This window comes from Lepidothrix coronata, unplaced genomic scaffold (assembly GCF_001604755.1).
Source record: "Lepidothrix coronata isolate B3197 unplaced genomic scaffold, Lepidothrix_coronata-1.0 Scaffold80, whole genome shotgun sequence".
Taxonomy (NCBI): Eukaryota; Metazoa; Chordata; class Aves; order Passeriformes; family Pipridae; genus Lepidothrix; species Lepidothrix coronata.
Window position 1 is genome coordinate 2,791,800 of NW_016690260.1, and position 22,392 is coordinate 2,814,191.

General features: G+C 38.9%; 1 protein-coding gene across 4 annotated transcripts in view; it reads right to left on the reverse strand.

Moving 5' to 3' along the window:
- Positions 1 to 16,222, reverse strand: part of SVIL (supervillin) — a 110,099-nt gene extending 93,877 nt beyond the window's left edge. Inside the window, exon 1 of one of the 4 annotated variants that reach the window (XM_017820232.1) lies at positions 16,132 to 16,222. Coding sequence is in view for 2 of the 4 variants with exons in the window: in XM_017820233.1 (XP_017675722.1) it covers positions 11,281 to 11,344 (64 nt within the window). In the remaining 2 variants the exon portion in view is untranslated. Of the gene's footprint in view, positions 1 to 8,039; positions 8,636 to 11,280; positions 11,348 to 16,131 lie in introns of those variants that run through there. The other 3 variants (XM_017820233.1, XM_017820227.1, XM_017820231.1) reach the window with 3 other exon arrangements.
- Between the last annotated feature and the right edge of the window lie 6,170 nt (positions 16,223 to 22,392).

Below are 22,392 nucleotides of genomic sequence, written 5' to 3' on the forward strand. Positions count from 1 at the left end.
CAGTAGAGCATCCCTTTACAGGCAGAAGGGCACATCCCTGCTCCACTGGCTTTCACGGTTAGGTTTCAGCCCACCAGTCTAGGAATATGCAAGGGCCACACTTAAGTTTTGTTCCCCTGCCAACAGTGAAAGTGTTTAACACAAAAATCCGTGTTTGTGGAAGCAACAGACACCAAAAAATTATATGCTAATTCAACTAATTGTTACATGTCACAAGAAAGAAGCAATTCAGAAATGTTAATCAGTCTGAAGCTCATTTCAACTCAAAGCATTCATTAGACTCTGAAGTTGAGCAGCAGGTTGTGCTTCATAGACAGAGTGAAAAATATAAATAAGGAGTAAAATACCCCAAGGTACCGAATGAGGCATTGTAAGGGTATAGGTCATGTAAGTGAAGTCATGTTGAGAACTAGACATTTACACCCCCTAGGGTGTAATCCCATGATGCAATACTCAGATTAAATCTTAGACTATTATCCCAGCATATCAACCCTGTCTGTTCCCAGCAGAGAGGTGACTGAAGATCCTGTTTAAACTAGCTCATTTATCCAATCAAGACAGTAGAAACAAAAGCATGGGAGAGCTCCTCTTCTTTAAGTGCTTCCCTTTAAAATACCTCTACCTTTTTGTCTCAAAGCCTGGTCCCTAAACCTTGATCTCTCTTAACTCTTGCCTTCTCTCTGTCTCTCCAAAGTCTTGCATAAAGAACAAGAGGCCTGCTGTGGAAGGCTACTTGCAATACCAGGAAGACCAAGCCAGGGCAACTAAGCCTAATAGTCCGTGATTTATCTGAAGTGTTTACTGAGAAGAATGTGTGTGAAGTCAGTTTTTTCCTGACAATTAACTTCTGTGGAGTTGTGCTGTCATGACATTTCATTGTCTGCATTCAGTCTCACATCATCCCAGGCATTGGAAGTCACTCATAAAAGTTTACTCAACTACTAGCCCTAGGTTTAAATCAGAAATATTTAGTGTTTCAGTAGAAACGTGCTACTTTTGTGCTGCCTTCAATCAAGCTGTAAAGTTCCTGTGATATCAAACATAAGTTTTTCATAGCTGCCCATCAAAATTATGCCCTAGTTTTACTTATACCTATTTTTACTGAAGTCCAAACAACCCTGCACAGGCAGTCTATTAGCTTTTGTAATTTAAGACAAACACTTACTTATATCTCAAATGAAAAGTGCAGAACTAACTAATTTCAAGTAGAAGACTGTTCAGATTTAAGTCCCCGTGGCACTCTTTCAGAAGCATGACACAGAGGAAAGTAAACCACTGGGAAATTTTAACCCTGGGTTAGAAGACACAGCAATAGACTTTGTCCAAAATTCAATGTAGTGTCTTAAAATAAAAGAGTAATTCTCTTTTGCATAAGAATATTAGCACAACAGTTGCATAACACATTGTCCTACCTGCCTTACCATGGTTTGCTTAAGCCTCTAAGTCAAGCAAACTGAGGCTATCATGAACACAGTATGATAGACCTCATGTCACAAACATTTAAATGTTGACATCCCACTTGATGTGGTGAAAGCAAAGCACTGAGGTACCTCATAGAGCTCACAGGGCTCCCAGTTTTTGTCTCTTCTCTTGCCATCTAACCAGAGCCAACACAGTGTTCCCTACTCACCTATCCTTCATTCTCTCTCCCACACTCTCAGGTCTTTTCAAAACCTGACTCTCCCACCGCCACTAAATCAGCATCCACACTGGCACAGCCATGTCAGTGGGTCTGGGAAACCCTCAGGGCTCAAGAGGAAGTGGAAAAAAGTTCCTACAGAGCAGCTCCCTGATTTGTGTGACCATGTAGCCAACTGACACTACTGGAGAGAGTGGTTCTGGAGCAAACTGAGAATGGAGAGGGGAGTAGGAAGGATTCCTAAACTGGTATTTTAAAGCAAGCTAGCAACTTCCACTATTCCTACCTGCCAATCCAAATCATTAGCTGCCTAAAGCAGTCAGAAGAACAAGCTTGGTAGCCCTGGCCTTGATTATTTGCAGGAACACAATACAGTAGGTGTGCTGCAATGTCTACCATAGGTGGATAGCAACCATCATTCCTGACAATAGCAGGAAAGAATGGGACTGGCCTCACCAAATGTCATCCAATTGCTTATGTATTTCCAAAAGAAATGAGGAGATCTCATTTTGAAACTTACCCACTCCAAGACAACCCTAAGCACCAGTCTACAAGCAAGTGAATAGCAAGGCTGCTCTTGACCTCCCTTGCTTAAAGTAGGGCAGCTATGAAGAACACAAAGTCTTATCAATGATTTCATGTTTTTTTCTGCAATTAGGAATTGCTATAAATCCTAGTTTATAGGCCTGGAACACATTACTTGCTTGGAGAATAAAATGTGGGACAGAAGTGTGTTGACACTATGTTTTCTCCTTTGACTTAACCCTTATGAATCCTTGTAGTCTGAAAACATACATAGTCCAAATAGCCAAAAACACAATTAATACCAGAAAATCTAAGCCTCTATGGCTCACTCTGAGTAAGTGCCAGGATGGGTAACTTTTCCTGTGCCCATCTAAACATAGCTCTTACACATAAAGGGTTGTGACTTCACCTAATGACTGATCAGCAAAGGTTTCCAGCCTCTAGTCAGAAGAGAAATGCCAACTATTTGCACATACAGGAGCTTTTTTAACTTCAAAACTCTTTCAGTTACCAGAGTTCCTCTGATCTCAACACTTATCTCTTATCTGTCATACTGTGCTATAAGTGAGCACAAGATCATCAAATCTGTCCTTTTGAGCTCTGATGTACTTCAAGACAAACAAGTCCTTGCTATTTTCTCAAAGCACTTAACCCAGCCAGGTTTTCTACAGCTTAAACATGCTGTTCCCACCTCTGCAAGACCTCCATCTGGACAGGTCACTCTTCAAATACACATGGCAATCAGGAGCCTGATGAAGACTTGGCACAGATTCCTACATGCCAATCCTCCTGGCACCAGCACTGTTGGCCTGCCTGGCTCTTCACTGCATGACTTACAGCTGCTGAAAGTGGCAATATGTTTGTGTAAGTCTATTTGGCCTTTACAGACACATGTACACATACATATCTACCTGCCTGATCCATACTCCTCCGAAATCCTCGGGAGATGTCAAGGGTAGATTTGCACGTCATTTCACAAAATTAATGACCTTACCTTTGTCAGCATAAGTGGTTAGTTCAGTTAGTCTTTCTTGCTCTGAATAAGCCAAAAGACCCTTATCCTTTCTAGAAATTTCAACAAGGAAAAAAAAAATCGAAGTTGTCCACACACCAAACACAATTTTTGCAAACAGAAGATATTTCTTCCAGAGGTGTTCTAATTCACTATGTTTCAGGTACAAAACAACTGTAGCAACTTGAAACACAATTCTAGAGGATTCTGATAAGCAGAACTGACCACAAAAAACCTTCTAATGGTTTTGTTCATTCTCAGGACAGTTGGTTGACTGAGAGTGCAATGTCTTTTATTTTTTGCAGAGCTACAGTAATAATTTCCAACAGTTCCACATACAAACTGATACTGCATTCTGACAATATCGAAACTGCATCTGCCACAGTTACATTTGTAACACACCTTTACATATCTGTGTGCTGATAAAGAGAATATTTTAGTATGTAGAGTTCTATAATCAAAACATATTCTGTGCTATTTTATAAAGTATAATTTAAGGAATGGAAGTAGGAAAGATGGGAAACTTCAACACAAGAATTTAGTATTGCATCTGTAATGCAGCTTTTAAAGACCAGAGTTAATCTTACTGGTATAAAATGAAGTTTCTTATTCTGAACCACAACCTCTAAACGCAGTTTCCTTACTTGCAAAGCCACACCCTACTATCTGATCAGAATGAAGAGGCAGGGGTTGAGCTATGTTTTCAAAGTCAACTTGTACAATTCACACAGGTTTTGCTGAGTTCAACTCAGGGAGTTAGCATATGTTTTTTTGTTTGAAATAGGTTAGTAAAAACTAACTCTAGAGTTTTTAAGGCATGCAATAAGCTTTTATTTGCCTCAGCTTCAAGTTGCTTAGTTATCAACACTGAAGCCTTAAGTCTGTTTTTCAAACAAGTTATATGCTCTGGATGTTTGACTACAATAAAAAATATGTAATTCAAGGTTAGCTTTACTCACTGCAAAAAACAGCTACTTGTCTTCACAATGAAAGGGAATAAAAAGTGAAATCTAGTGCTGCTGGAGCAACAACTGTGTCAGTTGTTCAGCTCCAGTTGCCTGTGTTAAAAAATCCAGCAAGTTTTTTTTATTGTAACTGAAGACAGGCAGGTGTTACGATGACTGACACTGAAGCCAAGCGAACCCAGGTCTTAACTCCCAGACCTAACTTGTGGCTACATGGTTAGCCTGACCAACCCTAGTCACCGCTGGAATGCCAACAGCTGCCTGAAATGCTGCTTTCAGTAGGATCTCACCTTGCTTTCAGGGCCAGTTGGCTCTTAATGGAAAATACATTGAAATACTGTCCGTTTTTCATGGTAATATAAACAGTTGGGGCAATTATTTTCTAAGAGTTAAAGAGTTATTGTAGCTGTCTCTGAGCCTTAACTGGGCTTCTTGTCAGAAAGGGCAAGATTGAAAAAGTCACATGTAAAGCACATATGACTTGCATATTCTCTAGAACACTTGGTGCAACTGTTCTGAAACATTAATCCACACTCCTTCATCCTTCCGCAGCGAGCTAATAGGAGACAGTGCTACCTTTGTTTTATTTTGGGGAATAGATATTATTTTTGTCTAAATCTGAGGCTGATATAACAAAGCAAGAATGAAATCCTGTGGGTCTTTGCTGACTGCCAAGAGTCTTACAGGTATAAGCCACGAGGAGCACATTTGGCAGTCATTAACTCCATGGAAGTATTATTAACTTCTTACAGTACTTTGGCAGTAACACCTAAATGCAGTTCCTTTGTAACAGACCACTAGTAACAGCATGGCATCTTTTAGTGTCAGACGGCTGAGTTCTTTTGGGAAATTGCACACTTCCTCTGTAATGGTATGATGGAGCCTCAAGTTGCTTTAGAAATGTAGCTAGCCTTAGTTATTACAGCACATGATGGTCTGAGTTTCTCATGATGCTTTTTTGTATACCTGAAGAGAGATGTGTCTGGAAATTCAAACTATTTTAATCTGGGTCTTTGAAAGATATTTTTTTTTTTTAAACTCTGAAAACTGGCATCATTAGAGCAAAGAGAGACCATTCCATCAACTGAATCCAAATAAATCAGCAAAGATTTATTGTGCATAGTTGTTGTACCCGCTCTAATGAAAGACTCCCTTCAACACACCACCACGTGAATAAGTGACATCAGAAGCATTTTTATCACCAGTTACCCAATGCATTCTTATCTGCTTAAGGCAGACTCCAAGTAGGACATGTTTTGCTTATTAAAAATCACGACCTTCCAATGTGTCTGTTAACCCTAAAGTGTCTAATTGGGAAAGCAGCAAAACCAGGGAACTAATAAGGTGAGACCATTGTGCACACTAATTCCTTTGTAAGATCACTATTCTCCTCCATTATGCCAAACGGAGACTTTTCCATGGACAAACAGAAGCCTCTGCATCCAGCAAGAAAACACACTGTGAATCACAATGCCTCTGCTAAGGGAATAATCTCAGCCATCCCGTTACTGCAAACTATTCCGCAGCTTTTGCCTCCTGAAAACTGCAGTGAAATTGCCATGTACAACAGCCAACACATTGGGGAACAAACACGAACTCAAACAATGACAATTTAAACTAAATAAGCTTGCGCCATTTCTCCCCTGTTCATCATATTAAAGGTTTCATAGACAAGAGCTGATCTTCTGAACATGTTCTAAGCAAGTAAAATGACAATGTTGCACTTAAAAAAAACCCAAAACCACAAACCACAAATTCTACACACTCTCAATATCCTTTCGCATAAACAAACGTAGTAAGACTATATAAAGCTTTCAAAGCACTTCATCAACATAAACCTACACAAAAGAGAAACCTCAGCTCATAATGTGTTAGGATGTATAAGACACATATACTTTCCACACAGAAAACTGGCAAAAGACTCCTCTGACCTGTCTGGAAATGTCTTGGCCACAAATGGCTCAACTCTACCCTCTTCAAGTCTACCTTGACTCACTGTGAAGAAGAAATCTGCACTATCATTTTACTGTTCCTCAACTAGATGGTTTTGGGGAGCTCTGTGTACAGTTATAATGTCTCTTCTCTGTATAAAAATGGCATAGTTCAAAGACAGATTAATACTGCTTGCATATCCCCACTACCTTTATCCCATATAAACTATCAAAGAATTTAGCAAAGAAATGTCAACTACCAAGCTAAAGTCCTGCAGAATAATGCCCAGAAAAATCTGAAATTCTCCTTCTTACTGGAAATTTTTGCCAAAAATGTAATTTAGCAATTCAACCAAGACAAAACAGCACAGGATGAGGTAGAATTAACACTTAAATTGAGCTGGGGAAGAAAATTTACCTATTCCATTACATTTAAGCCTTTGCTGCATGAAGAGGAGCAGATATTGTTACTTTTCATCAATCAAAATATTTCCTGCATTATACTGATAGTGCACTTGAGTCTGAAATTCAAGTTAAGATCTCTACCAGTGTATTCCTGCTCTTCTGCACACTCTGAGGTATTTAACTTCCATATCTGATGGCTCTGTGGTTTTAAGGCTTTTAAGGCATTGACACCTTCTAACAGGTTAACAGGTACAAAACAGGCGTGTTAAAATGGTGGAGTAATTTTTAGCAACATGCTTTTTAAAATGTAATTAGCAAAGGAAAACAAAATCAGATCACATAAAAAAGGATGCTTCTTAAAAATACTAATTTTACTGGAAATGATGTAAAAACATTTTAAAGTCAGGTATCAAACTGAAGCACACATCTGTTAATCCAACACAAAAATTAAGAAGCTGTCTGAAGGAGTATATTGATCAGGCAGTTTCTTCCATATCCTCACTGCTTCTGCAGGTAGACTGATTCTATCTCCTATAAAATACACGGATAGAGGTGAGTATTTAAATGTATATCTAACAAAGTCTGTGTGAGAAAAATTTAATATATATATTTTATTGGTTATTCCAATAAAATATTCCCATTCCTAAACTGATACAGTTGTTTTTAAACAGTAATGCTCCAGATATGTTCTGTCTTCTGGTATTCCCTGGGCTAAAACAAAGGCTTATAGAATTCAGAATAAAAATTCTGGATACATTTGACAGAGAAATATAGATTTGTGATCCAAAGAAAATGGAAGATGGCCTTAAATTGCTAGTTCCTCAAAGGGAAATTGAGATTTTTTTTTGGCAAGGACACCATTCTTGTTTCTGGAGATTAAAATATAGCACCTGGGATATCCTTGAAGCAAGGAAACTTTTCTTCCCATCCCCCTGTCCCTTATGCTCCCCCCCTTTAACAGGCTGGAATAAACCCACTTGCATTTCAACCTGACAACACTGTGAATATTCTCAAACAACTGGCTCGAGTAACTGCCTGCAAGGATACTGCTGCAGGAGAGGAAGGTAAAATAGTGCCAGTAACTTCCACCTGTGGTGTTCTGATAATGTTTAAAAATAAGAGAATGGAAAGTTGGAGGAAGCTTTCTTCGGAACACTCCAAGTCTCAAAATACAAGAGTTATCCAATGCAACAGTATTCACAGGTGTTTATAGAACTTCTTAAACACAAGAGAAAATTACTACTGAAAACTTTTGTTGCTATATAAGTGCTCTTATAGCCGTTTGTAGTACTGTGGCTAAGGTTCACATATTAAAACTGAAAAAGAATAGACACATCACACAAACCAACCAGTGACAGGACTTTCCATTCATAGCAGAATGAACTCATCGTCTAAGCAAAACTCGAAAATAAAAACACAAAATGCCTTAAGGAAGGCTGAAGGACTGGCATGCACAGGCTGGAATAAACCCACTTGCATTTCGACCTGACAATGCTGCGAATATTCTCAAACGAGTGACTCGAGCGACTGCGTGCAAGCTCTCCGGACAAGGTGCTACTTACTTCAGAGTCCTGTAAAAAATCCACTTGTCTGCCTTTACACAGAGGACAGAAGGATGTAGCAAAAGGAATCAAAGTCTTCTCAAAATAGTTACAGATATCGCCTGAAGCTCTCTTTAGCCAAGTATTTAATAATTCTTGTTTTAAAGAAGTTACTTACTTTAGCTAAGATTTCTTTCCAAAGGACCTAACACTCACCCGCTTAGAAAACAGAAAAGTGACTTCACAAAAGTTACCAAATATCAACATGCATGGCTGGCAAGTACATGTGCAGTCAAGATGATTCAGATAAGTCAGATAAATTTAGAACAGCGCTTTCCTAAAAGCATGCGTTCACCAAATGCAGTAAATATGCAGGAGCTATATCCAAGTGCTGATTCCAAACATCAGAGCAAAAAATTTATTAGTGAAAATCTCCTTTTAAGAGTTCGCTGCCATCTGAAGTCCTCAACAGTGTTATTCCTTGATCTGCCTTTAGTATTTCCATCCATCACTGGATTTATCCACATAAAAAGCTATAGGCTCTCCAACCTCAGAGGACTAAGCCAAATGCAGTGTGGCAACTTCACAGAGGACCAACCTTTTATGGTTGGAACAGTAGAGCTTTGATACAGCTAATCTACCATAAATAGCTCTTGAAACTCAGAAGGATCAAATCAGCTGTTGCAACAGCCCAGCCTGTAGCTGCTTCAAATCCAATTATACTGTCAACTCTGTCTTGTAGCCCTCCTTTTTACTCCCCCCATCCAAAACATTTTTAGTCCTCCTCCTGACAGAAATTAGAAGGTGCTAAGACAAATGCAGCAGCATTAAATGCATTAAATACATATTTGAAACAAATGCACAACTATTCTTACAATTATCTTAAGGAAGAGAAGTTTTATTCTGTAAAAAACAGCTAAAGTATTTTATGCCCATATAAAAGAAGTTATCAGCCCTGACTTGTAATGCAAACATACAATTTGAAATAAGCAAACAGTTCCAAGAACAGCAAGGACAGCTTTAAAAGGTGGGTGAAACTAAGCAGATAAACTTCATGGGGCACCATCCATGTCCCAGATTGAGGCATAAGGCATTGCTTGCATATTTTTTTCTGTAACCTAAATACACTTGTGAAGTACTAGAATTCCCTGTTATAAATCCTTGAATTACAATGTTTCCTTTCAGGTAGTTAGAACCATTTTCCCACAAAGAAGCTAAGAACTATAATTTAAGAATTCTTACAGAATTAAGATCTTCCAAAATATATGTTTACTAACCATGCAAGTTGTAACTGAAAATTACCACTAGGACTACAAGAGCACAGTGCTAATTATTATTATTATTAGCACCACTAGGACTACAAGAGCACAGTAGTTCTGGAGAAACCAGTACAGTGACATGGTTCTGGGGAAAAAAATCAGGCTTGGATCCAATGAAACACAGGTGAGCAGTATTATCTTTATGGTTCACCTCACAGTGCAAAGAAACAGCACACAATGAAAGTATGTAATTATAGGCAAATAAAAGGTATTTTTTTCAACCATATATTATTAACATCCTCCCAGTCTCTCCAAAACAAAGAGTTCAATTACTCCAGGGCAGTACAGGAACTCTGGTACTTTAAAGGGGAAGAAATGTCTTGTGAGCAAAACCTGTTATCTCTATCTTCCACAAGCATGTAAATTCTGAACAGTGCCAGGGCATCCTCCTAAAATACATGGCATGACATCTACAATCTAGGCACCAATCCTTATTCAAGCAAGGGTAGAAGAGGATCAACAATTCCTGGTATTCAAACTGCTTCAAGGGCCTGAAATTTGGCTCCTCTAGAAGCTACTCTAAAGGAAGGGCCAAAAAAATCACTTAATAAAAAAATCATCTTCCACTTAATGGAAAATTGTCAGCCATGCACCATCTTACTCCTCTTAGAGCTTGTGTTAAATTTCATCATCTCAGTTAAAGGCCTGGGTTTTAAGTGATTTGCAAAGTTTGTGACATACCTTGAACACAAAAAGAGTCACTGGCTACACAGACGATAACAAAACAACTTTAATTAGGTGTGAGTGGGTTAAATGAAGTGGTTTGCTATCTCCTCTAAATTGTGCATGAAGAACCCAGCTGGGTCACCTTCTGGAAGTCTCGGTAAAGTTAAAGAGCCATAAGAAGGCACAGAGAGTTTTTCCCTTTAGGGCCCAGCATATGCCCAACTGAATCAATACACAAACACAGGGGACAGTGAGCTTTTCATTAGCATGGAGTAAACCCAGCATGTGACAAGTAGATAAAACAGACTGGCAAGATCTACCCGACTAAGTTTATCACTTTGAACAGAGCTTGCAGAACATGTCACATTATGCTTCTGCACTGTGGTGAAAAAAAAGTAGCCGAACCAACTGCTGACAAAAGTTCAACAGACCTCTTAAAAATGCAGCAGGCATGCTTGCAGCTGGTAAAGGGAAGGAGCAGCCGAGAGCATGCTGCCAGAGCACAACCACTGGTGCTTTATGTCCTATCCATAACCATTTAAAATCCAAGGTCTTTTATTACAGTGGAATTTGAAGGATGCAAGTTATGACATGGAAACACACCCCCTCTCAAGAAGCAGGACTGGGATTGCTTGTTTCTTTTATAGAAACCGCTCTATGTTCATTCTCCCTATCACACAGGGAACTTTGTTAAAGATTTCACTTTCGTATCTAATTTAAAAAAACCCAAATCCCGTGTGTGCTTTTTCACGTACACTTCTTGGCTATAAGCACATAACGGAGAGCTGCCTACCACAGAAATGCAGTAGTTTTTCCCTCTTCCTCCCCAATACAAAATTTCTGTAAACACAGAGTAGAGGAAGCCACAGCCAATACATTAGTTCACCACTAACTCTTTTCAACAAGCCTAAGATCTAGCATGTATCTTCCAGACACTATCCACATCTATTATCAAAGAGAGTGAGACATCATGTACTTCTCAAGCCACAGGTTCTGTCCCAATGAAGATAGAAGTACAAATTAACAGACACACTTTTGATACCAAGGTCTTGCTTTGCAAGAGAGGATATATGCTTCGATGAGTAACAGTCAAGAAATAACACCAGTGTAACACACAGTGAAGTGCACACAGCATGCGAAGTCTGGATTAAGCATTCTTTTATTTAACCATTCAGCCTCCCAGTTTACAGATATCTTCTTTTCAGCTAGGGAGGGAAGGGGAAGGAGAGACTTCCCAGAAAAAAACCCACAGACAAATTTAATAAAAGGTGACTTACCAACGTCCATTGTTAGAATCATGACCCCACTTCTGTGTCCCAGGAAGCAGGAAGCCTTACCCATCCAGTGTATGCGAATGACTCAGAAGGACAGCATGGCTTTGTTTCAGCTTATATCTTCTGGCTCATTCACCCCTCCTCCCTTTCGTGGGATAAAAGTGTTGCCTGTGCCTGGCTATCCCTATTGGCTCAGCTAGGGAAACATACTCATTTAGCACATTCAAGTTTCTGAGAGCCTAAAATGACCCACAGAAGATTTTTTTATTTATCTTAAAAAAAAAAAAAAAACAACACCAAAACCAACAACACTTTAAAAGAAAACCCCAAACCAACACAAACACTTTCTGTCTTTCTGGAAGAAGATATCATTCATTCTTTCACTACCAGAGAAATATTAAAATGATGTTATTGCCACAGGGGCAAACAATTCCCTGCACTCTGAATCAATGAGAAGGTGGCAAGTCAGGGAGGACTCCACAGTATTCAGTAATCCCCAGTTCAGCTGCATTGTCTGTCCATGGGAATAAAGCCACATGTTCTTTGTCAAAGCCTATGCCCCCCAAACCAGCTTATCTTCAATGAAAACTGTATATAACCCAAAAACTGAGGAACTCCCAGTTTGCCAGAGAGGATTTGCTCTTCCATTTTATTTTTAAACAGGCAGAACAGTAGAAGATTCCTGCCTTACTGAAGATGCACACACAGACTCTACAGGTTTAACTTGCAGTGAGGAAAAAAAAGTAATTTTTTTCTTAACCTGTAGGATTCTCTAAATGTAACAACTGGTATAATCCAGGCTTGGGCTGAAGAATTTAGAAAGCTGTTACAATCTATTTGTGAACCACCTCTCTAATGAGATAATAGTGTTTAAAAAAATCACCACAAGGTAAGAGAAAAATCTACCTGATCCAGAGATATCACGACCCTTTGTTAACTTTGATCAAACCACAGAACAACCTAAAAAGTGCATTTGGAAGGAGAGAAGCTGGAGGTGGAGAGGAATTTGTTTCTTTCTGTACTGCAAAATCCTTTAAAACTTGTAGTCAGACCCTGAAAGGAGAGCTGCTGTATCTTGGCATCGTGAACTTCAACAGACTTGATACCTGTACTTATGGATTCAGCAAACAGTGAATGAAACACTGGTGTTGTCTTCAACAAGAATTACCTTTTCTAAATAAAGCCTGGACATATTAGGCTACTGTCTCACCATGTTAGTCACCACTAGATAACCTAAGATTCATAACTCTGCGATACAACCACAAGTGTATTTTGGAAGTGTTGCTTGTGGTTGTTGAAATAAACAGAGTACTCCCTCTCCTCCCTCCCTCTGTTTTTAGAAAAGGTATCAGTTGCAAGTCATGAACACCAAGGTTTGTAGAAGCCACTAATGAGGTTAGAATCCACAATTCAAAGAAATGAGCAAAAGCATTACAACTGAGTCATTGCTTCTCAGATTTTTTGACCCTCTCTTGCTTTGCATGGCTTTATAACAACACTCTTGAGTTATTACAGTTTTGGGGGAAACATATTCCTAAAGTTGAAAATTTCTGATGTTTTCAGTAGGGCGCTGCAATAAAAGCTTTGGAAGAGGGATAAGTAATTCAAATCCTAGAAACAAACCCGAAAGCTTTCACTGAATGGAAATTAGGAAGAAATTACCCAGGTGGACAAGCTGCTCCTCAAAAGCTTTATTACAGAAAGAAGCATCAGACCTGGATGGGTCAAAATCAAAGTTTTGAGGATGCCTTAAAGTAATGCAGTCCTAAAGTCTGAGAGGAATTGTATAGAGAAAATAGCATAAGATCAGTCCTTACCAACAAGGTAGAAGGTGGAGAGCTGATAGACTTTTAAACAGAACTGAAGACCTGGACCCTCCGCACAAAACACCAGGCTATGCCAACACTAACACTTCCACTCTCAGGTAAACTGAACACAAGTAATATTGCCAGAGAATAACAGGCACAACAGGAACCATACCAAACACACACACTTTAACAAAAGCATATTGTGTAAGAGCAAACCACTTTCGACAGGATGACATTCCCTGTAAGCTTGGCTTTTGCAAGAAGTCTAGTAGTACTGTTCTGTATCAGTGAAGTGCAAAAGTTCAAGTAAACTGTTCTCAAAACAGAAAAAAAAAAAAGAAAAAAAAAGCCTCACCTGCTGGGTCAGTAAGAGATTGTCAGGTACTGCATGGCATTATTTTTTAAAATGGTGCAAGCATTAATAATTCAGCTTACAAAGTATTAAAAAAACCCAGCTGAATTGAAACCACAGTAGGGGGAAACAATCTTATTGAAAAAATAAATAGGAAGTAAATCCTTTTGCCTTTAGCTTGAGAAGGGAGAGGATGAAGTTTCCAGGGGGGTTGGCAAGAACATTAACCTGAAGGAGACTGCTGCATTGACAAGGGATTTATAAAACTGGGCATCCCCAGTGTTCCATTTCCATCCTAGATGGCATAAATTAAACAGTTCACTGTTTTTGCAAGCTACACTAGCCAGCAAGAGTTATTTATGTAATTAAAAATACACCAGTATTAGAAGGAACACTTCATGTTTCTTTATATATAAGCAGGGCTGCTTAAGTGTCCAGCAAGATAGCACATGAACTTGCACATGAAGCCTTGCCTCTTCTGTCTTTGTGGAAGTCACACAGTACAGGTAGTACATGATAAATGATATGCTGCTAGAAAAGCCAACGCTGTAAATTAAAAAACAAAATACCTGGTCATAAACTGTGTCTACTGGAATGACATGAAAAGAGAGTATAAGTGACTCATCTGATTGCACCCTGCACATTTTCCAGCCTCCAAAGTCAACTGTTCAGTCTTACTCAGATGCAACTCCAGCAACGAAGTAGAAAGCTGGGTCATGACCTCCAGAGATCACCAATTTTCTTCCATCATTTTACAGTCTGATAATCTGAAGTCCATGTAATTGCTTAATGAACATACATTATAATCCAGTTACAGATACAGTAAATACTGCACAGTATTGCAAGATGCTGTGGAAAAACTTGAATATGTTCATCCGAAGACTATATATCCAAAGAGCATGTGGCTTAGTTATCACACCTCATCCAGCTACGTCACTTTAAGTGTGTAAATTGTGTACAGTTAACAAACTCTAGTTGTATAAACTGTCTGCTAAAATAAACCTCGTTTTAGTTGTTGATTCTTTTTTAAATACAGCCAGAATATTCATTCACATGGTCTAACAGCATCATCTTCTGAAGGTTACAACCATTTTATGATGGTATATACAAAGAAACAAGTTCAGCAAGAAATTCTCTGGAGGCTTGACTTACTTGAGTCTTTGTTGAAAGAAGTGAAGTACATATTAACCTTAAAAAATTAAATTCCCATGACTGGTCACATACCTGCATTAGTATTGCAAGAACAGGCTACTTCTGCTCACCTTCATTAAATTATTCACTGCATAGAAACCATGCAGCCTGAATCTTACTTCTCTACACATATTACCCTTAAGAAATTAAATTCCCATGACTGTTCACATACCTGCATTAGTATTGCAAGAACAGGCTACTTCTGCTCACCTTCATTAAATTATTCACTGCATAGAAACCATGCAGCCAATAAATGTGATGTGAATGTGCTTGCTCTAACATTTTTGGAGGAGACTTTATACAAATGCTTTAATTCTGAATTGTCCAGATTCAATTCCCTTTTTGCCATAATCCAAGCTATCAAGGTTATGTTTTGCTTTTCTACTGCAAACCCTTCCAACTTTTCAAAGCTCTCTAGCGAATGTAAGAGCAAGAACTGTCCCAGTCCCCCACTTTTCTAATGTGTTAAAACCAGCAAAAGAAGCTTTTATTCAAACTTCCACTCTTTCCACCACGTTCTCACAGCTTTCAGGACCTGTGACAAGTTGCAAGGAACACAGCTCTCACGTAATTCTGTAGCAACAACTGAAAAGGCGTCTACTGTACCTCTGTGAAAAAACATAGGCTACATGTAGCAAGAGAACTAACAGGATGACAGCTCTTGCTAGGCAGTATGATCAGAATTAGACATCAATTTTCTTTTAGGAAAGTTAAAAGATAGATCACCTATATACTATCATGCTGATACGAACCAGCGAGACCTTGCTGATCATGTCCAAGAAATCACATCTCTCCAGTAACAAAAATTACACAATTCTCCAAGAGCAAGATTAATCTCACAAAGTTATGGGAGCTCTGCCTTTGTGGAACAGACAGAATCTGCTACACAAACACACACACAAAAAGGTACCTTTTGTTTTTGGTTTGTGTTCACACAGGGAAACGCTCTCCCTTATCCAAGAACTGAGAAAAACTGAATCAAATCTAAACTGCAAATATATAATCAATCTTGAAGAGTGGGCAACATGAAAGAGAGTACAGATCTGTAACTAATTAAAATGTTACATTTGAAGAAATTGTACATAGTCTAGAATGGTTGAAGCTATTTTGTTATACAACAGTTGGAAGAATGAATGATAGAAAGGCTGGAACAGGGGGTCCATCTCAGCTGCTTGCTGCCTCTCAATGAATACTGAGATGAAGTTTCAGAAACTCGTATTGTCACTTTCTTACTGCATAACATTTCTTCCTAAAGCTGCACAAGCATCTCCTAGGTATTTAAATACCAATCAGCTTTTCTGAAGGTCCTAAAGTCTACTCTGGGATCTTAACTATTATGTCACTGCATTTTATTAAAGCTAAATACACACTAGGAGGCACACACAGATTCTTCTTTAAATGTTTGATAGAAACAACTCCAGGAAAAGAAAAAGGAAAAATAAGAAAAACAACAACCTTTAGTTCTTGGTTCACATTTGCATCTATTTTTCAGCAAAGGCTTACCTTAAATCTCAGCTATCCGGGCCTGACCCTGTAGGTACATCTGCATCACCATGTCCAAGGGGCTCACAATCCAAAGGCAGTCTTCCTACAATAAACAAATACAATAAAGTATGGGTAAGAACCATAAATGCACATCCCAGGATATGACAACAACTACAGAACTACCAGGCACAAAGGGGATGAACTGATTGACTGCCAGGAATGAAGCAGGTTAGACCATATTGCTACCTTGCCCGCTCATATGGATAAGATCATCACCACGAGCAACAGAACTCTTCAAAGCCCAGCTATGGATGCACTGTAGCCATACTCACAGAGAAAGAGAAGTCTTGTGGTTTCCTAGGAACTATGAGGCACTTGATCCCTCACGGCTACCAGAGTCTGACCTTTTAACATCAGACATTCTTGAACTACCAATTTCTTTGGAAATTCTGAACTTTCCCTTAACCATCTCACAGGAAGTAGTCTGTATTACATCTTTCAGTAAGGTCAAGCAGCACTAAAGAAAATAACAAAACTAGCAGCATCTACTAAAATACCCTCAAAATCTTTAATTTTAAGCATCAGTGGATGCAACTGAAAAAGTTCTCTTCCTAGAACCATAGCAATCAGGAGACAGACCTGTCCTAGTGGAGTTGACCTATAAAGCAAGTCCAGTTCTGCAGACAACACCTGCCACATGGCTTGACTTCTGATCCCACACCTTGAACCTCAACTGGTTTTATTTTCTTTTTGGCAAATACAAAATATCTCTGGCTGTGCCTGTAACGTTAATTGCAGGGTGATTTAGCCCACATGGATACTCATGTTGATGAAGTATCCAAGTTAGGTTGTTTCAAACTGGCTGAATTATCCTAGCACCACAATGTCCTTAGAGATGCCAATCTCCTGGACTCATAAAAACTTACAGTAATCAACTACTCCAGGTTTGTTACTCTATTCTGTACCACATGTAGTTGTTTCTTCCGAAAGAGCAGTGAGGAGTCCTCCAATGCAGACCTGAACTACGTGAAGCAGCCTGTGCTATTGCACAGATTATTGTCTCCCTTCTGTTATAGCTGGTAACTAAAATAACATTTTTACTCCTGGTCACCTCAGGCTCAGCTCACCTGCATATATGTCTAGGGTGCCAAATACACTGCTTTCACTTTCATAACTGCTTTATTCAACTCCTTATTTTAATCTATTAGGAGGTACAAAATGAAGTCATGATATCCTATGCGACTGGAGCAACAACTGTTGAGAGCAGTCAGGTCACTGCTCTGCTTCCACTGCAGCTGCTGAACATGTCAGACACTAATAACAGCATCTAGAGAAGAGGTCAAAACAAAAATAATTCATTGAATAGACAGATAAGACAGGAATTTTGCCTGAATTGGAAAAAATTCTTATTTTAGAAGACAAGCAAACCCACAAACATAGACTACCTTAGAGTGCACAAGAACAGGTAAGGCAGCAGTTCAGTCTTCTCCCTACTGTTACACAGTTGTTCACACATTTGAACTAGGCCAGTTTTTAAGATCTACCCATATTTATCTCTGTATTTCAGGTAGGAAACACGTGCCTGTAGCAAATGTGGATAGAGCCTTCCCAAATCTTCGTTCGCGAAGCCTCGCCATGATGATGATCAGGCAGGAAATGGAAAGTTCCAAGAATATGGTAAATGACATGCTATTGTTTTCGCATTCCCAATTTCCATTCACCTCAAATAAGCATTCCTGCACTTTGGAAGAGTAAATGAGTGGGTACTCACTTCAGTCTGGTAGGAAAGGTGAAGAAAAAAAGATGGTCAAGGGTTAGTTGGAAGAAAGATAAAATAGTTTTTCCACTATCACCTAATGCTCAGTTTCCAAATTCCTTCTTGCTACTTGACTTGTAGGGTTGCCTGACTACTTCTGCTGTTCCTACTTTCTTCCTCTTTATATACCAATATTAAAAAAAAAAAGGCAAAAAAACAAAAACAGAAAAGGAAGGATTTGAAATCCAGCTATAGTTTAGGTCAGCTACTTCACAGATTTCCTGGAAGACACTGTGCTGTGGGAAGAGGGGACATTTTACTACACAACACACATTAAACCTGGTGCACACTGCCACTGTCCCACCAGTACATTTCATTAATTTTTTTTTTTTTTGGCAAATGTTACATTTAGGTATTGGAACAAGAGAGAGAAGACCGTGGTGCTGCAGTTTTGAAGGCCTGCAGCTTTGAAGCCCATCAAAGTCTGTCCTTTTAAAAGAACCTTAAAATCTGGTGCGAGTTGAACTATCTTCACAGAGTTGGTTTGTTGGGGTTTTTTTAGATATGTTTGCCTATGTCACTATATTCTACACATCCTTGTTAGCGTCAGGAGTCTTACCAGAAGTTTTGTCAAGAAACTTCATGATGAGACAAACATAAGACCTAAGAAATACAGAGCTCCTACCAGGAAACATTTGAGATTGAAATGAAAATGTGAGAGCTGGCAATTGAATTCTAACCTTTTCAAGACTGACCTTGGCTGGAACTTTTTGCCCTCTCTCTGTAGTTCCTCTGGGAAGGGCCTGGAAAGCCACTTGAACCGCATATCTGATAACCCCTGCATTTTGAGAGTTTAGAACAAAAGCAGGAGAAGACACTCCAAATATTAATTTTTGCCTTTTTGATGGACTCAGCTTTATTACACAACAGATGGATCCTGGAATTAGTCAGTACATCATGAAGGAAAGACAGACATCAAAATATCATTTGGATACTTGATATTATGAACTAGAAAGAGGAACTAGATGGGTAATCATCTCTGCTTAGCCACAAAGATCTATCATTTTTGATCCAGGAGAATAATCAAACTTGCATTTCTTCTATAAAAAATTCTTCTGGATGCAGAAAACATCAATATTTGGACTGACTTAACATCTGACAGCTGAACCAAGAAGGATAGTCACTACGTACACAGACATAGAGCTGCTATGCAAGAATCTGCAGGGGTCCATCAGGTTATTCACTAGGCTGGCTACAGGACACCTACAACAGCTTCACTTCTTTAAGATAAGCCTCCTAGTTCTGGAGCTCTCACATGCACAACAGACTTTGAAGAGTTTCACTGAAACAAATTAAGGTGCGTCCCTCCAATCAGAAAAGGATAGGAAAAAAAATAAATTTTTAGGATGTTTTATTTGTTGCTTAATGACTTATATCACATCAGTTCTGCAGAGCTATTGCCTTCTCAGGCTCTTGCTCAACCCCAATGAAGCCTGACACCACTTAGAGAAGTTTTGATAAAGCCCCATTCTGCAAAGCCTTGGTACGTAGTAAATTTTTACAGAAAAAAAGAAAAAGCAGCTTGGAAAAACAGCAGTGCAACAACTTTCCTGTGAAGCCAGGAATCCTCACAGACAGTTCAATTAAACCAGAGTCTAACACCTCCTTCACACTATCTCAGCTGAGGTGTTATCCTTCTTAATGCTCCAGAGACATGTAACAAAACATACTGGGCAGGAGCCAAGTGCAAAGGAGATTTTCAGGCTGCTGGTTTTCCTTTTACTGTATTCCCTCCCTCTTCCACCCCATCAAAAAGAAAGATGACACAAATTTTCATTGGTCCACATCTCCTGAACACTCAGAATATCACTTAAGAACGAGAAAATTCAGCTCTATGACTGCACTTACCATCTATATTGGTGTAAGCCTGTAAACTCTTAACATCCCATGTTCTTTCATGTTTTCAAGGCATTTCAGAAGAACTCTACACAAGACTAACAGGATACAGGCACTTTTGTTTGTAGTCAGTTCTCACAGAAATCATTCAGCAGCTCAAATCCACCCTATTGCTTTTTCCCCCACTATCTTAAATTGTCATTTGTGATGTAATCTGCTCCAGTCAGCAGGACTCTCCTTCAGTGCACTTCTCTCCCATTTCACCTCAGATAATACTTGTTGTAGTTTGACCATCTGCTCTAGTCCCCCTGCTCAATGATGTTTTCAGAAACAATCTGCTTTTGCACATTCCAGATATTTAAGGAAGTTATGTTTCTGTAGAACTGAAGAAGACCTGCTGAGGAAAGAATCTCTACAAGTATCACGAGAGAATCATGCCTGACTACATTTCCCTCAGCACTCAAAAGTGAAGCCATTCACCTGGATTACCAGGTCAGTGCTCAGGAAGCTGACAACTGACACCTACTGCTCTAAAAATAATAGGTGCATGTGCAATTCTCCCACCATGCCCTGAATAAGTACAGTGCACAAGTTAAGGAGGACTCCTGTAAATACACTGGCATATAGAAATATATCTGAACTAAAAAGTCATGGTATTGCAATGCAAGCTGAATGTTTGAGGTGCATGCTGGAACAACTGAATGTGCATATGCATGCTTACCACATTAAAGTATTGTTATTGATACTTGCCTAATATTCCTTAAGCAAGGAGAATTAAAAGGAGGAAGCTCAAAAAAGTCATTTAGCCAAGAAAGTCACAAGACACATGAATGTTAAGTTTTTTCCATAGTAACAGGCTACAGTTTCTCTTAGAATCTGGTTTCAAAGTTGATGAAATAGGATTCTGCGAGAAACTCTACACCACAGCACAGAAGCTCCCATCGTACACTGACCTCTAGTGTAATAAAGACTGAAGACATCAGAAGTCTCTTCAAATACTTAGAAAAATTATCAAGTTTTTTTTCCCAGCACTCTGAAGGGCATTTTCATGCAATAAAACAGACTGAAGTCAGATGGGCCTCCCAGGATTATTCCCAATTGTTTAACAAAACTGGAGCATGGGTAAAAGAAGCTACAGAACATAAATTGTTCTAAGGATGTGAAATTACTGCTGTGTTTACATAAGTAATTTACATCACAGCTGCATTTAATTACTTGGAACACCAGCTTAATTTAACACCTACATGTTCTGGATGTACAGATTTGTTTCCTAACTACAGTTTTACAAAGCTAAATTAAAAAAAAACATTTAAAATAGAAAAACACGGCTTGGGCAAGTCCTATACCAGAGAGATCCCAATTAGATTAGTCCAGATTCTGCATGAGACTTTCAAAGAGCATGTGGACTCAGACAGCACTTCCTGTAGCCAGCACTGAAGACAAGAAGCCTGCTGGAAATGCAATATAAAAATCTACGTGGCTCCTCGCTCCCTAATGACACAGGGCTCACAGAGGTAGGTGGGGGCAGCCTTTTAGCCCAGGCAGCCTGGGGTGAGAGAGTGGCTGGTTGTTTTGGATTAACAGCTTTTTAAAAGGAAAAAAAAAAAAACATCCAACCAACCAACACCAAAAAAAAACACAAACAAAAAAATTAAGTTAGTTTCAAAAACTGCCAACTTAAAACCCAAACAAAAATAGACCCCCCCAACTTTTAATGTTAAAGAACCTGAATTTTGTTATCAGCTAACTATAGTTTTATGATAAGAACTATTTAATGAGAGCATAGCATATTCTAAGACAACAGGACAATTGAAATGGATTCCCAAATTATGTAGGTCTTGCATACCACTTCTGCCCACTCCCTATGCACTTGCCTCTGGACAACAAATCCCAGAGACATTCCCTTTACTTCAGACCATTTCTTACACCTTCTTTAAAAGCAGGGCATCATTCAGAATCCCAAGTGAAGTAATATTTTCAATGTGAGCAAGTTTTCCAGTGTCTAAAAAGCAGACCTATTTGGCTATATTGGAACAAGAACTTTTACATGCACTCTAGAGTAGAAACTCTTATAAATGAAAATATCTTTTGAACAAGATTTTAAAAACCTCAGAAACAATAAGTTCAAAAAGAGCTAAGCACAGCATGAAAACAGCCATCATACTCTCAGTGTTTGAAGGAAGTATTCAGAAATCGTCTCAGAGATGGATGTTTGAAACTAAATTCAGATCAACTAAAAGGAGTTTCTTTACATTTGCAGTCCCAGAGTTAAGTCTGTGAAAATAACCTAGGAAGTAAGGGCTGAGTTTTTAATACTGGTTTCTAGCTGTTAGTACCAAAATTCAATAAACCCTTATCTGTGATGAAAACATCTGAAAGAATAGATTTACATTACTTAAAAAAACTCACTACTTAATTATGTGTTCAAACCTAAACAATTTCAGACCACTTCTGAAATACGTGCAAGTCACTAGAAAGACAACTATGAATATCTGCCACTTGCCTTCTGCACAGCAGTGAGCTTTTTACCACCCCAACCATGAGTTCCACCTCAACATCATTTGTAACCTGTATCTGGAAGTCTCATTTTTGGATATACTGTATCCTGCAATCTAAACCTGAGCCTC